This window comes from Cyprinodon tularosa, unplaced genomic scaffold (genome assembly GCF_016077235.1).
Source record: "Cyprinodon tularosa strain WSP-4 unplaced genomic scaffold, ASM1607723v1 ctg168, whole genome shotgun sequence".
In the NCBI taxonomy this organism is placed as follows: Eukaryota; Metazoa; Chordata; class Actinopteri; order Cyprinodontiformes; family Cyprinodontidae; genus Cyprinodon; species Cyprinodon tularosa.
In genome coordinates this window covers 1,063,321-1,078,991 of record NW_024038513.1, presented here as the reverse complement: position 1 = coordinate 1,078,991, position 15,671 = coordinate 1,063,321, and the positions used below count along the sequence as shown (strand labels likewise).

Sequence of the window (15,671 nt, the reverse complement as noted above, 5' to 3'; positions counted from 1 at the left end):
TAGAAAGCTTAGATTCTCCACAATTTAACCACCAAGTTCTTTTTATGGACACAGCGAGCACCAAAGCACAATTAACAGATATAGCAGCATGGGAAGACAAAGAAGCTGCAACAACATACCTTTGAAGGCGTCCAGAAGCCGTTTTATAAACCCATTCTTTAATTGTTTATACTCCGTTCATCCATAATGGTCCACAGATTAAAAGTAATCCAGTTTATTTGTAGAGGAGAAACTTAACGAACATTTCTGTCTCACAGGATGCAACGTCACTATTCACAACCGCTGCAAACAGCTTTTCCCCCTTTTGGGGCTAAGATAAAGCAGAGGGTAAGACCCCCGGGCCTGTCTAAACCACTGTCTCTTTTTTTTTAACCCCCCTTTTGCCCTGCCCGGGACTGCCTTTCTTTTTTTTTTAAACACCCTTGTCTAAAACCGACTGTCTCGGGTTTTTTACCCGCCCGTCCGACCGTCCTTTTCTCTTTTGTTTTACCCTTCCCCCCGACCGACTGTCTCTTTTTTTACCCGCCCTTGCCCTTACCGACTTTTCTCTGTTTTTCCCCCCGCCCTGTCGATCAAACCTTGCCCTCTTTTGGTTTCCCCGTTTTTTGTCTGATCGACTGTCTCTGTTTTTTACCCTTTTTTCCTTACCGACTGCTCTGTTTGTTACCCCCTTTCTGTCTAAACCGCCTGTCTCTTTTGTTTCCCCCAAGGGTCGTCGACCCGACTTCTCAAGTTTTTTAACCCGTCGGGCCCCTGATGGGGAACTGCCCTTTGTTTTTTACCCCCCTCCCCGCCCCCGGAAGGGTTTCCCCTTTTTTTTACCCGATTTGTCTGATGGGATCTGCCCCTCTTTGTTCCCCTTTCCCCTGTCTACCGACTTCTCTTGGTTTTACCCGCCCTGCCCTGACCGAATGTCCCCCTTTTTGTTACCCCAAAACGGTCCACCGACTGTCTCTGTTTTTCCCCTTTTTCTGCTGATCGACTGTCTCTTTTGTTACCCTCTTTTTTTACCGACTGTCCCCGTTTTTACCCTTCTGCAAAACCGACTGCTCTGTTTTTTCCCCCGTCGTCTGACCGAATTTGCCCTCTGTTGAAACCGTCTGTTTTGCCGGACCCCTCTGTTTTTAAACCCCGTCTGTCTGACGACTGTCTCGGGTTGTTAACCGTCTGCCCTGACCGATTTTGCCCTCTTTTGTTATACCCCGTCTGACCGACTGCCCTCTTTTTGTTACCCGTCTGTCTACCGACTGTCCTCTGTTGAAAACCGTCTGTCTAATCGACTTTCTCGTTGTTACCCGGGTCTGTTTTCCCCGACTGCCTGTTGTTACCCGCCCGCACCGCCCGCCCTTTTTTTTTAACCCCCCTCCGGGCCCTGACCGACTGCCCTCGGTTGTTTACCCTCCTGCTAAACCCCCTGTCTCTATTTTTACCCGCCCTGCCTGACCAAATTTGTCCCCCTGTTGTTTCCCCCGTCTGCCCTGACCGCCCTGATCTGTTGTTTCCCCTCTGTCTGTCGACTGTCTTTTGGGGTTTTTTACCCCCCTTTTTTACCGTGCCCCCTCTGTTGTTTACCCGTCCTTCTGATCGACTTCTCTTTTGTTACCCCCCGCCCTACCAAACGTCCTCTGTTTTCCCCCTTCCGCGGGCCTGACCAAAAACTCCCCCTCCTGTTGTTCCCCGGCTGTCTAAACCAAAACCCCCCTCTTTTTGTAACCCGCCCTTTTCTGATCGACGCCCCTTGTTTTTTAAACCCGGTCGTCTTACCGACTGTCTTTTTTGTTACCTTTCTGTTTTACCAAACTGTCTCTGTTTTTTTACCCTTTCCTGTCTGACCGTTTTCCTCTGTTGTTAACCGCCCCGGGCGGGAACCGACGGTCCCCTTGTTTGTTACCCGTCTGCCCTTGACCGACTGTCTCTTTTGGAAAAACCGTTTGTCTGAACCGACGTCCTGTTGTTACCCGCCCCTGTCTAAACCGACTTTCCCCTGTTTTTAAACCCCGTTCGGTCTTAACCGCCCTGTCTCGTTGTTAACCCGTCGTCTCCCGACCCCTCTGTTTTTAAACCTGCCCGGTCTGACCGCCCGCCCTTTGTTGTAACCCCCCCCTGTCTGTTTCGACTGCCCTCTGTTTTTTCCCCGCCCCTGTTTTAAACCGACTGTCTCGGTTTTTAACCCCTTTCTGCCCGACCGACTGGTCGTTTTTTAAACCCCCTTCGTCTGACCGACTGTCTCTTTTTGAAACCTGTCTGTCTGCCCCGATTTGCCCTTTTTTTGTAAACCGTTGCTGCCCGACTTTTCTCGGGTTTTAAACCCGCCTGTCTTACCGTCTGTCTCTTCGTTTACCAGGGCTTCTGACCACTTCTCTATTGTTCCCCGGGGTTCCCAGACCACCCTCTCTTTTTTTAACCTTTCTGCCCTAAACCCGCCCCGTCTCTATTGAAAAACCTTCCTGTCTGACCGATTGCCCTCTCTGTTACCCGCCCTGTCTCCCGAACTGTCTCTGTTGTTACCCGTCCTGCTGACCACCCCCCCGGTTTTACCCCCGCCCGGGTCTGACCTTTCTGTCTCTGTTTTAAACCGTCTGCCCTTGACCGTCTGTCTCTTTTGGGTTATCCTCTGTTTTAAACCCAAACGGGTCCCCTTGTTTTCCCCGGGCTGTCCTGACCGTCGTCTCTTTTTTGTTTACCTGTCTGTCTGACCGCCCGTCTCGTTTTTCATACCCTTCCGGTCTGAACCGATTTTCCCCTTTTTGTTACCTGTCTGCCCTGACCAACTGTCTCTTTTTTACCTTCTGTCTGACCGACTTTTCTCTGTCTTTTTCCCCCCCTGTCTAAACCGTCGGGCCCTCTGTTTTTTTAAACCGTCTGTCGACCGCTGTCTCGGGTTTTTTAACCTGTCTGTCTGACCGACTTTTCCTTCTGTTGTTCCCCCTGTCTGCCCGGGCCCCAAACTGTCCCCCCTGTCTTCCCCCCGTCTGCCCTGACCGCCCGGGTCTCTGTTTTTTCCCCAACCCCCTGTTTTTAAACCGTTTGCCCTCTGTTGTTAACCCGGCTGCCCAAGCCCCTGTCCTTTTGGGTTAACCCCGCCCTGCCCGGGACCGACTTCTCTGTTGAAACCGGGTCTGCCCTAAATCGACGGGCCCCTTTTTGTTCCCCCGTCTTTTTTCCCGACGGGGTCTCTTTTTTTGAAAACCCCTTTCTGCCCCGCCCCGACTGTTCTCTTTTTTCCCCCGTTTTCCCTGACAACTGTTTTTTTTGGGTTAAACCCTTTCTCCCTAAACCCAAAACTGTCCCCTTTTTGTTACCCCCTGCTGCCCCCGATTTGCCCTCTGTTTTTCCCCGGGCTGCTAAACCCAAACTGTCTCTGTTGTTACCCGTTTTGCCCGCCGACTGCCCTCTTTTGTTACCCCGCCCCCTGCCCTGATCAAACGGGTCTCTGTTGTTCCCCCCGTCTGTCTAAACCGACTGTCTCTGTTTTTTACCCCGGGGCCCGGGTTTTTTTGGACCGCCCGCCCTCTGTTTTTTTCCCCCCCGTCTGCCCTGACCGCGCCCTCTGTTTGTTCCCCCGTCTGTCTGACCAAATTCCTGTCTCTGTTTTTTAACCCTTTGCCCTTTCTGTTTCGACTGTCTCTTTTTTTTAAACCCCCGTCTGCTGCCCCGGCCCCTGTCTCTGTTTTTCCCCCCGGCCCGTCTGCCCCGACTGTCTCGGGTTGTAACCTTTCTGTTGACGACTGTCTCTGTTGTTACCCCGCCCTGTCTTCCCGGGACTGCCCTCTTTTTTTTACCCTTTCTGCCCTTCCCAAACCGTTTTCCGTTTTTTTAACCCTTTCGGGCCCCGCCCCGCCCTTTCTCTGTTTGTTAAAACCGTCTGTCTAAACGGGCCTGTCTCTTTTGGGTTACCCGAAAGTCTGACCCGACTTCTCTTTTGTTAACCTCTTTTTTGACCGACGGTCTCTTTTGTTCCCCTTTTCCCTGTCGACCGCCCGTTCTCTGTTGTTACCCTTTCTGCCCTTTCCACGCCCCTGTTTTAAAACCCGGGCGCCCTGACCCCGCCTGTCCTCTGTTTTTAACCTGCCCTGCTGACCGCGGGTCTCTGTTGTAACCTTCTTCTAAACCGACTTTCCCCTTGTTTTTTACCCCCTTCTTCCCCACCGACTTCTCTGTTTTTACCCTCCTGCCCTGACCGACTTTTTTTTCTGTTGTTAACCTCCGTCTGCCCGACTGTCTCTTTGTAAACCTTTTTCCCCTGACCAAACGCCCCCTTTTTGGAACCTGTCGTCTGCCCGGGCCCCCTTCTCTTTTGTTACCCTCCCCTAACCGGGGCCTGTCCCCCTTTTGGGTAACCTGTTTTTGGTCTGATCGATTTTCCTCTTTTTGGTTTTAAACCCCCGTCCTTGTCTTTACCGACTGTCTCTGTTTGTAACCTTTTTTCTGATCAAACTGTCTCTGTTGTTACCCCTCTGCCCTTTACCAAACCTCTCTGTTGTTACCCGCCCTGTTTGACCGACTGTCTCGGGGTTGGGTTAAACCCCGTTTTGTCTAAACCGCGGGCCCCCTTTTTAAACCCCTTCTGTCTGCCCGGGACTGTCTCTGTTTGTTAACCGCGGGTTTTGACCGCCCCTGTCTCTGTTGTAACCTGCCCTTTGCCCCTGACCGACTGCCCTCTTTTTTGTAAACCTGCCCTGTTTTAAATCGACTGTCTCTGTTGTTCCCCAACCGCTTTCGCCCCCGACTGTCTCCCTTTTGTTCCCCTGCCCGGGCCCCGGGCCGACTTCTCTGTTGTTCCCTTTCCCTTTTCTCCCCGACGGGTCTTCTGTTGTCCCCTTTCCTTCTGATTCCCCTTGGTCTCCTTGTTGTTTTTCCAACCCGTCTTTTTTCCCCGGAACCTGCCTTTTTTGTTACCCGTCTGCCCTAAACCCGACTGTCTCTGTTTTAACCGTCTTTTTGGGCCCCCTTTCCTCTGTTTTTAAAACCCCTTTCTGTCCTAAACTGACGTTTCTGTTTTTTCCCCTTTGTCTGTCTGACTGACTGTTTTCTTTTTGTTACCCTATTTTTGCCCCGACTGCCCTTTTGTTGTTACCCCCCCTGTCTTACCGACTTTCTTATTGTTACCCCGCTGTTTTGCCCCGCCCTGTTTTTCCGTTGAAAACCTTTCTGTCCTGACCGATTTGTCTCTTTGGGAAAACCCTTCTTCTGATCGACGGGTTCCTCTGTTTTACCCGGGGGGACTGACCAAACTGTCCCTGTTTTTACCTTTCTGTCGGGCCAACGTCCTCTGTTTTTTTTCCCCTGTTTTGTCATCGCTTTCCCTGTTGTTACCGCCTGTCTGATTTGACCCCCCTTTGGTTGTTACCTGTCTGTCTGGCCGACTTTTCCTCTGTTTTTTAACCCCCTTGTCCTGACCGACGGTCCCCTGTTTTACCCATCTTTTCCTTCTCTGGTTTTTCCCCCTCGGTTTTGCCCGAATTTTCTCTTTTTTTAAACCCGTTTCTAAATCGCTGCCCTCAAATTTTTTACCGTTCTTTTTACCGACGGCCTGTTTTTTTCCCCGGCCCTGCTGACAAAACTTTTCCCCTTTTGTTACCCGTCCTTTTTTAAAACCGACGTCCTATTTTACCCTTCTTCGCCCCACCCCCCTCTATTGAAACCCGCCCGTCTAAAACCCGACTGCTCGTTTTTTTATCCTTTCCTGTCTGACCGACTTTTCTCTTTTTGCACCCCCCGGGTCTGACCGCTGTCCCTGTTGTTACCTGTCGCCCTGACCCGTCCTCTTTTCGTTACCCCCCCCCCCCTGTCTGACCGACCTGCCCTCAAATTGTTACCCCCCCGGGCTTTGTCAGCCCAACCCGCCTTCTATTGTTCCCCTGTCTGTTTTAAAACCGACTGTCCTCTATTTTTAACCTTTCTGTCTAAACCGTTTTCCCCTTTTGCGGGTTACCCCCCTGTTTTGGACCGACTGTCTCTTTTTTTTAAACCCGCCCGGGGCTGACCACCCTTTCTCTGTTTGTTCCCCCGGGGGCTGCCTGACCGTGCTGCCCTCTGTTGTTTACCCCGCCCGGGGTCTTGACCGACTGTTTTTTTTGGGTTACCCGGGCCCCCTGTCTGCCCCGATTTGTCTCTTTTGTTCCCCTTTCGGGTTTTAACCGTCTGTCCTGTTTTTACCTTTTCTGCGCCCCAAAATGTCTCTGCCCTTTTACCCGTTTTGCCGACCGAACTGCCCTCTGTTTGTTACCTTCGCTGACCTGACTGTCTTTTTGGTGTTCCCTTTCCCCCGGGCCCTAACCGACCTGCCCTCTGCTTTTAACCCGGTCGCCCTGACCGCTGTCCTCTGTTTTTAACCGTCTTGTTTTGGACCGACGGGCCCTCTTTTTGTTACCCGTCGGGTCTGACCGTCCTTCCTGTTGTTACCTGTTTTGCCCTAAACCAAACGCCCTTCGGGCCGTTACCCCCCCTTGTCTAAACCCAACCTGTTTTCTTTTTCCCCTGTCTTTTTGACCCAAGTTTGTCTCTTTTGTTAACCGGTCTTTTCTGACCCGACTGCCCCTGTTTCCCCTCTGTCTGCCTTTCTGCCCTCTGTTTTTTTAACCGTCGCCCTGACCGACTTCTCTGTTTTTTCCCTTTCTGTCTACCGACCCCCCCTTTTGGGTTTTTTCCCTTTCGGGTCTGACCGATTTTGTCCCCGGGGCCTTACCCCTGCCCTGACCAAACTGTCTCTGTTTTACCCGTTTTGTCTTCCCGCCCTGCCCTCTGTTGTTTAACCCCGTCTGCCCTGACCGACTGTCTCTTTTTGTAACCTTTCGGTCTGACCGACTGTTCTCTGTTTTAACCTTCTGTCTGATCGAACTGTCTCTGTTTTTTACCCCTTTTTGTCTTACCCGCCCGGCCCTCGTTGTTACCCCCCCCTGTCTGACCACTGCCCTCGGGTTTTTTACCCGCTGTCTGACCGGACTTCTCTTTTGTTCCCCCCTTCCTGCTGACCTGTCTGTTTTCTATTGTTTACCCGCTGCCCTGACCGACTGTCCCCTGTTGTTACCCCTTCCCTGTCTCCCGGACTGCTCTTTTTGGTTTAAACCGGTCCCTGTCTTATCGATTTGTCTCTTTGTTCCCCTTTGTCTGCCCGCCCTGGTCCCCGGGGGGGTTCCCCCCCCCTTCTGTTTTGACCCGCCCTGTCCTTTTTTGGTTACCCTCTGCCCCTTGACTGACTGTCCCTGTTGTTTACCCGTCGGGTCTACCGCCCTTTTCCCCCCTTGGTTTGTTCCAACCCCCCGGGTCTAAACCCGATTTTGTCTCTTTTGTTACCCCTCTGTCTGACCAAACTGCCCTCTTTTTTAACCTTTTCTTCTGTTTCGAATCTTTTTGGGTTACCCGTCTGTCTGCCCGCTGTTCTTTGTTACCCCGGTCTGTCGGACCGACTGCTCTGTTTTAACCCTGTCGGTTTTGCCCCCGGCTTCTTTTGGTTGTTACCCGTTTTTGCCCTTAACCGACTGTCTTGTAGTTACCCCTTCTTTCTTACCGACAGTCTCTGTTGTTTAACCCGCCTTCCTAAACCCCGACTGTCTCTGTTGTTAACCGCCCCGCCCCCCCCCCTGACTGCCTGTCTCTTTTGGGTTACCCGTCCTTCGGGACCGCTGTCTCTTTTTTTTTAAACCGCTGTCTGCCCGGGACTGTCTCTGTTTTAAACCCCCCTTTGTCGACCGTCTCTTTTTTTAAACCCGTCTGCCCCTTACCCCCGGTCCCCTGTTTTTTAAAACCTTTTTGCTAAACCCGACTGTCTCTGTTTTTAACCCCGGTCTGTCTGCGATGTCTCTGTTGTTCCCCCGGGGCCTGCCCTTGCCCGGGACTGTCCCCGTTTTTAAACCTGCCCTTCTGGCCCAAACTTTTTCTCTTTTTGTTCCCTTTGTCTGTCCTACGCCCGTCTCTTTTTGTTTACCGTTTTCCCCCTGCCCTGACTGTCTCTGTTTTTACCTGCCCGTCTGGCCGACTGCCCTCTTTTGTTACCCCGCGCTGGCCGACTGTCTCTTTTTTTTACCTGTCCTCCCCGATCCGACCTGCCCTCTTTTGGTTCCCGGGTTTTGGTCCGGGACTGCCCTGTCCTGTTGTTACCCTTCTGTCTGACGGGACTGTCTCTTTTTGGTTCCCCCTTTTTGTCTGCCCACTGTCCCGGGGTCTTGTTACCCGACCTGCCCCTGACCGACTGTCTCGTTTTTTAACCGCCCTGTCTGACCCCCTGTTTTTCTGTTTTTACCCCATCTGTCTGTCTCTTTTTTTTACCCTCTTCTGCCCGGGAACTTTCTCTTTTTGTTTACCCTTCTGTTTTGACCGGGACGCCCTCTGTTTTTCCCCCCGTCCGTTTTGACAGACGGGCCCCTTGTTTTTTCCCCGCCCCCCTGTCTGCCCGACTGCTCTATTTTTCCCCTTTTCTGTCAGACCCCCCCTTTTTCTCAAATTGTTCCCCCTTCCTGTCTCCCCGTCTGTCTTTTGGCCCGTTCCCCCTCTGTCTGCCCGGGAACTTTCCTCTATTTTTACCCCGGGGTTTTTCAGAACCCACCCTTCTCTATTTTTCCCCTGTCTTTTCTAACCGACGCTCAAATTGTTCCCTCTTTTTTAAACCGATTGTCTCTGCTGTTCCCCCTCGGGCCCCTTGGAACCAAACTGCCCCTTCTTTTTGTTACCCCCCCCTTGTCTCCCACCCGTCTCTTTTGGGTTAAAACCCCGTTTTTTCCTGACCGTCGTCTCTGTTTGTTATCCGTCGGTCTGCCCGACGTCCCCTGTTTTTTAAACCGCCTGCCTAAACCGACTGTCTCTGTTGTTACCCGTCTGTCTGACCGTCTTTTTTCCCTGTTGTTCCCTTTGTCTGTCTGACCCGCCCTTTTTCTCTGTCGTTACCCTCTGCCCTTTGAACCGGACTGTCCCCCCTGTTTTTTACCTGTCTGTCATCCAAACGGGTCTCTGTTTTTTAAACCCTGTCTGCCCTGACCGACTTTTTCTCTGTCGTTACCCCCCTCGTGGCTTTTCTTCCTTTGCAACCCGCTTTCCCTCTGTTTTTTAACCTTTCTGTCTAAACCGCCCTGTCTCGGGTTTTTCCCTGTCGCAAACCGCTGTCTCTGTAGTTAACCGTTTCGGGCCGACCGACGGGTCTCTGCGAACCCTCTGTCTGCCCGGCCGGCCCCTCTTTTTTGGTTTTACCTGGGGGGTTCGACCACCCCCCTAAAATTATTGTCACCCGTCGTCAAATTTGACTTTCTCGGTTTTTTACCCGTCCTGTCTGACCGACGGGGTCTCCTTTTTTTGTTTCCCCCGCCCGTCTGAACCCGACTGTCCCTGGTTTTTTACCGTCTCCCCTGCCGACTGTCTCGGGTCTTACCCCCCCCGGGTCTGACCGACTGCCCTGTTGTTCCCTTTGGCTGTCTCCCCGCCCGGTCTAAATTTTGAAAACCCTCTGTTCACCGACTGGTCCTTTTTGTTACCCGTTCCTGCCTGTCGGGCCCTGACCAACGCCCTCTGTTTTTTAAAAACCGTTTTTTGTTTTGACCGATTGTCCCTGGTTTTACCTGCCCTGTCTGAACACTGCCCTCGGTTTGAAACCCTTCGTCTGACTGACTGTTTCGGGTTTTTTACCTCTGCTCTAAACTGACTGCTCTGTTGTTTACCCCTTTTTGTCTGACCAAACTGTCTCTGTGTTCCCCCCGTTTTGTCTTACCGACTGCCCTCTGTTTTACCCTTTCTGCTGACCGCTGCTTTTGTTTTTAACCTTTGTCTGTCTGACCGCTGTCCTCTTTTTTAACCTGTCTGTCTAAATCGCCCTTGCCCTCTGTTGTTACCCGTCTTTCTTACCACTGTCCTTTGTTACCTGTCTTTTCGGGCCAACGGGTCTCTGTTGTTTCCTGTCTTCCCTTAAATCGACGGGGTCTCTGTTTTCACCGTCTGTCTGACTGAACTGTCTTTTGTTTTTTAAACCTGTCCCGGCGCCGACGTCTCGTTGTTACCCTTTCTGCCCTGGCCGACTGCCCTCTGTTTTCCCTTTTCCCCTCCTGATCGACTGCCCTCTGTTTTTACCCGTCTGTCGACTGACTGCCCTCTGTTGTTCCCTTTGTCTGCCCTGACTGACTGCCTCTTTTTGTTACCCGGTTATGTCTGACCGACTGTCTCTTTTGGTTCCCCTTTCCTGTCTGACCGACCTGTCTCTTTTGTTAAACCGTTTTTGGCCCTGACCGACTGCCCTCGGTTTTTAAACCCTTTTTCCCTGTCCCCTTGTTTTTACCCCTGCCCTGACCGAGCTGCCCTGTTTTTAACCCCCCCTTTGTCTTTTCGTCTGTCTCTATTGGGTTAAACCGGGCCTTTTCTGACCGACTGTCTCTGTTGCTACCCCCCTGCCCTGCCCAAGACGCCCTCGTTGTTACCCTTTTTTCCTGCCCCGACGGTCCCCTTATTTTTTCCCTTTTCCGGGTCAGACCCCCCCCGCCCTCTTTTTGTTCCCCCGTCTGTCTCACCGGTCTCGGTTGTTAACCCCTCTGCCCCTGACCGATTTGTCCCCTGTTCTACCCCCCCTGTCTGCCCCGTCCTTCCCCCTGTTGTTACCTTCTGTTTTTACCTCTGTCTCTGTCGTTACCCGTCCGTCTCCCGACGGGTCCTCTTTTTGTTCCCCCGGGTGCAGACCCCCGTCTTTTATTTTTAAACCTTTTCTGTCTAACCGCCTGCCCTCTATTTTTTATCCGTCTGTTTTGACCCAAATTGTCTCTCCCTGTTACCCGCGTCTCCCAAACTGTCTCTTTTTGTTACCCCTCTGTCTACCACCCCCCGTCTCTGTTGTTACCCCGTTTTTTGTCTGACCGCCCTGTCTCTGTTTTTAAACCCGTCTGTCTGACCGACGGGTCCCTTTTTGGTTTTCCTCTGTCTGACCGACCGTCTCTGTTGTTACCCTTCTTTTTTTTGCCCGGGCCCTCCTCGTTTCCCCCTTTCTGTCTGACCCGACTGCCCTTCTTTTCGTTCCCCCGGCATTTTTAAACCGGGACTGTCCTCTGTTGTTACCCGTTTGTCTGTCAGACCGACCGTCTCTTTTTTTTACCTGTCTGTCTACCGACTGCCCTCTTTTTCTTTCCCTTTTTTCTCTGCGACCGTCGGGTCTCGTTTTTAAACCGTCTTTTCTGCCCGGACTGTCTCTGTTGTTCCCTGTTTTTCCGCCCGACTGCCTGTTTTTACCTGCTGTCTAAACCAAACTGTCTCGGGTCGTTACCCGCCTTTTTTGCCCCGCCTACTCGTTGTTACCCTCTGTCGACCGACTGTTTTTAAATTGTTCCTGGGGGGAAACCCAAAACCCGTCTCAATTGCCCACCCTTCTTCAAAATTGACTGTTCCTGTTTTAAACCCCGTCTGTCTAAACCGACTGTTCTTTTGTTCCCCCCTCTGCCCTGCCAAACGTCTCGTTTTCCCTTTGCCCCCTGTCTGAACCGCCCGTCCCCGTCTTTCCCCGCTTTTCTGACCAAATTTCCCTCCTGTTGTTCCCCCGTCTGTCTGCCCGCCCCTGTTTTCAATTGTAACCCGTCGCGACCGACGGCCCTCTGTTTTTTCCCCCCGTTGGTCTGTCTGTCTGCCCCACTGTCTCGTTTTTTAAACCCCTCTGCCCCTCCCGGAACCGTCTCTGTTTTTAAAACCCGGCCTGTCTGAAGACTTTTCCTTTTTTTTAAAACCCCGTTTTGTCAACCCCGGAACCGTCCTTTTGTTACCCCGCCCTGCCCTGACCAAACTCTCCCCCTTTGTTACCCCCCACTGCCCCTGACCAAAACCTGCCCTCTTTTGTTACCTGCCCTTCTAAACCGACTGTCCTCGTTTTTTTTACCCGGATTTCCCAAACCCGACGGGCCCCTTTGTTACCCCGTCCGTCTGAACCGCCCTGTCTCTGGTTGTTACCCGTCCCTGTCCTGTTTTTGTCTGACCAAACGGGCTCTTTTTTTTAACCCCTTCGTCTGACCAAAACTTTTCCCCCCTGTTGTTACCCTCTGTCTAAACCGACTTCTCTTTTTGTTCCCCCGTCCTGCCCCTGACCGACCCCCCTCGTTTTTTTACCCGCCTGTTTTAAACCGGGACTGTCCGTTTTTACCCGGCTGTCTGCCCCGATTTGTCTCTTTTGTTCCCCGCCCGCCCTGACTTGACTGTCCTGTTTTTTCCCCTTTTCGGGTCTGCCCAAACTGTCTCCTGTGTTTGTCTCACAGCAACAGAAGCTGACTCTGGTCAGGAATAATTCAGCTCTACAGAATGTCGCCCTGCGGACCAAAAGTAAGTCCCCCTTTTTCTGTCCTTGTCTCTGTCTGTCTCTCCACCTCTGGACGTCCCACACCGTTGTCCCTTCTTCTCATCCTCAGCTCCAATGATGAAGGAACGTCCAAGCTCAGCCATTTATCCCTCAGACACTCTGCGCCAGTCCCTGCTAGGATCCAGGCGGGTTCGGTCCGGCCTTACTCTTGCCAAAAGTGTTTCCACCAATAACATCGCAGGGTGAGTAACAAACAGGAAGTGATTGGCTACAGGTCATACAGGGAAGCTTGACAAAGCAAATTTAGGGACCTTATGGAACATCCACAGCTCTAGTTTCTGGGATTCTAATCAGACACTGAGAGAGAGGCAGAATCCAGCCGACAGCTGGTAACAATTAATACGTCCACATGATCCCAACTGTTAGCGGCTAACATGGCCGCCCACTAACAGCTTCCACCTTCTGCGGCGCAGACCTCTAGCCAGAGTGGAATATTAAATGCTAGAATTTCAGTCTAAAACCGAGTTTCATAAGCTGAAAAATCCAAGCGGTGTCTCTTTCTGGAGTCTGACGCCTTTAATGTGTGCGAGGATGTTTGGACTCCAGCAGTGAACGTCTGCAGCTCCTCCATTGTTCAGTTTCCTGCCTGGTCGCATTCAAGTGTTTGAATTTTATGGTTGAATGTTGTTTACCCCACATCACCAGTTCCATTCCTCCTAATTCATAATAAATACTGATAGATATTTACTATAAATATTAAATACTCTCGAATGTTGTCGTTTTCATAAATCCTTTAAACAAATATATGAGCTCATAATGTCGCTGACTACAGTAGCCATGGCAACAATCATGTCTTGTGTCATAACTAATTTATTTATGTACCAAAACATGTTAATAGTTCATAGAAACTTTATTTTAGTCTGAGGGTCCAGCTAAAATATAATAAACCCACCAAACCACACAGGATATAAAACAACAGATCGACATAAATACATATTCAGTTTAAAGTTTATTTCTATAGCAGCAATTCACATCATGTCATCTCAGGGTACTTTCCAGTTCACCAGATCATCCAGTCAGATTGATTCAAAGTTTTTTTTCTAAGAAAAACCAGATGATTGCATCAACTCATGCTTGTAGCGACAGTGGAGAGAAAAGACTCTCTTTTAACAGGTAGAAACCTCCAGCAGAACCAGGCTGTGTGTGCAACATCTCTGCAAACATCAAAGGCGATTACAGAAAAATTTATAAGAGAGAGCGACTGCAGCCCACAACTGAAAATGGCATCATGTAGAGCTCAGCTGTCCGTTCGCTCAGGTCTTCTTGAATTTATTTTCAGATTCATGTAAAGGGCAGATAAAGTTATTCTTGAGGTTCTTAAGTCCAGCCTGCAGACGCTGACTCCTGTCAAACATCTCACCTCCACTCCCCATCTCAGTCTCTATGGATCTAGTCACTATAGATCACTGCAAGCAACCTCCAGACTTATGCTACGTTCAGACCGCACGCCATTTCAGCGGCAAAAACGCTTCTGCTGCTTCGTTTTTGATGCTTGTCCACATTAAGGTCAGACGTCCAGTTAAGTGTGTCCTGATGCTTCTGCTGCTCATGTGTTTGAAGGCAGAGAACGGCTTTGCTATATTTGCTGTGATCAGCGGGTAAAAAGTAGTTTTAATGTGTTTTTAATATAGAAAGTGAATCTTTAACAGCATTTATCTTGAATATTAAGAGCATTTCTTTTATTTCATATATGATGCTTGAAAGAGCTGCCCTCCCAACCTGCTGTAGTAACCTCCCAGGTAAGAGAGGCTCCAGCAAATGGAAGGTGTTCTGCTGTAATACCGTCTAACCGCCCACATCTTATCGGCCCCCATGTGTATAGCTTGATACGACTCATGCACCACAATATCATTGAGCTATCATATTCAACAATGTCTCCATTATGCACGTAACCTTTTGTTAGATACTGGCTGACCCTGAAACTGTCTCTACAGTTCAGCGATGGGGCGACTGGCTCTTCTGCTGTTTTACTTCCTTCCAGCAATGATTCTGATTATTACTTAACAGCCTCTGATCCAATGAATCAGACCTCACAATATAATTTTTCTTCTTCAGAAAGTGAATACAAATTTATAATGACCCTCTTATGCCCAAACAAAAATACCTTACCCTGGTCTACCTGCTGTAGACCACTCCTGTGTGACGTCGCAGGATAATCAGCAATATAGTTCCCTAAACTATGGAAGTGAATCGTTATCATATTTCAAATGAAAAAGCATTTCCAGAAATGCTTTTTCGTTTTAAGAAAAGACATTTGAGATTTATTTTTCAAAATGTACCCCAGCAAATACATACCAAAATTCAATTTGAAATGGAAAATTTGAAAATTCCTGGAAATGCTTTTCATTTTACGAATGTGGCTGCATTATTCGTCTCATTAATAAAATTAGTAATCAATCATCCTATTTGCATTTGCATTTACTTTGTCAAGACTGCTCATCCTTTTACTTAATTAAAATGAAAAAGAAAAAGACATTTGAGATTTATTTTTCAAAATAAATCAATAATAAGCAAATACATACCAAAATTCAATTTCAGATGTAAAATTTGAAAATGAAAAAGCATTTCCAGAAATGCTTGAAAACGAGAAAGCAATGTCCGCTGTGTTTTCTCTTTGATTATGGCATAAAATGTGCAGTCTTAAAGAAGAAAATGCAAATAGGATGATTGATTACTAATTTCATTTATGAGTCAAATAATGCAGCCACATTCTTAAAATGAAAAAGCATTTCTGGAAATGCTTTTTCATTTAAACTATGGTAACGATTCGCTTCCATACGAAACTCATGAAGCCTCACTTTTCCTGAGTTTTTGATTTTTTATTTCTGGCATTAATCAAAATTAGAACTTGTTGTATTTTTAATCTGTGAAGAAGCTTTTGATCAGCTTTGTTGATTTTATAAATAAATGTGATAACATGTCACTGATAACTAGTGTTGCACTGATACCAGTATCAGGCGGGGCCCCGATCCAGCACTAAAATAGTGGTATCGTATCGGCGAGTACCGACAAATAGGGCACCGATACCATTTTGAGAGCCAAAAGTTTATTCCACTATTGTCAACCATTCCAGGTAGGCAATAAAAAGTTGTACTGGATTTACTTTGTATTACCGTAATTTTCGGACTATTAGCCACACGTGAATATAAGCCGCAGAAGCTAAATTGCATGATTTCTACCTACTGTACACAAGCCGCACCGGACTATAAGCCGCAGGTTTTTTTATGTTTAATATCCGTCTTTCTCGCTGTCGTTCTGTCTGGTACCACTCGCTGTAAAAGTCTGCTTCCAGAGGACCTCCACATTCCCCCGCGCGCGGCTACCGTACTTGTGTGTTGAAGCAAATGTGACGTCAACATGGTGG

At 49.4% G+C, this 15,671-nt stretch overlaps 1 protein-coding gene across 1 annotated transcript in view; it reads left to right on the top strand.

The window, feature by feature from the left end:
- arhgef2 (rho/rac guanine nucleotide exchange factor (GEF) 2) overlaps window positions 1–15,671 on the top strand; it is a 49,137-nt gene that overhangs the window by 15,987 nt on the left and 17,479 nt on the right. Inside the window, 4 exon segments of the mRNA XM_038281181.1 lie at window positions 258–307; window positions 310–327; window positions 12,207–12,270; window positions 12,357–12,489. Coding sequence (XP_038137109.1) covers window positions 258–307; window positions 310–327; window positions 12,207–12,270; window positions 12,357–12,489 — 265 coding nt within the window.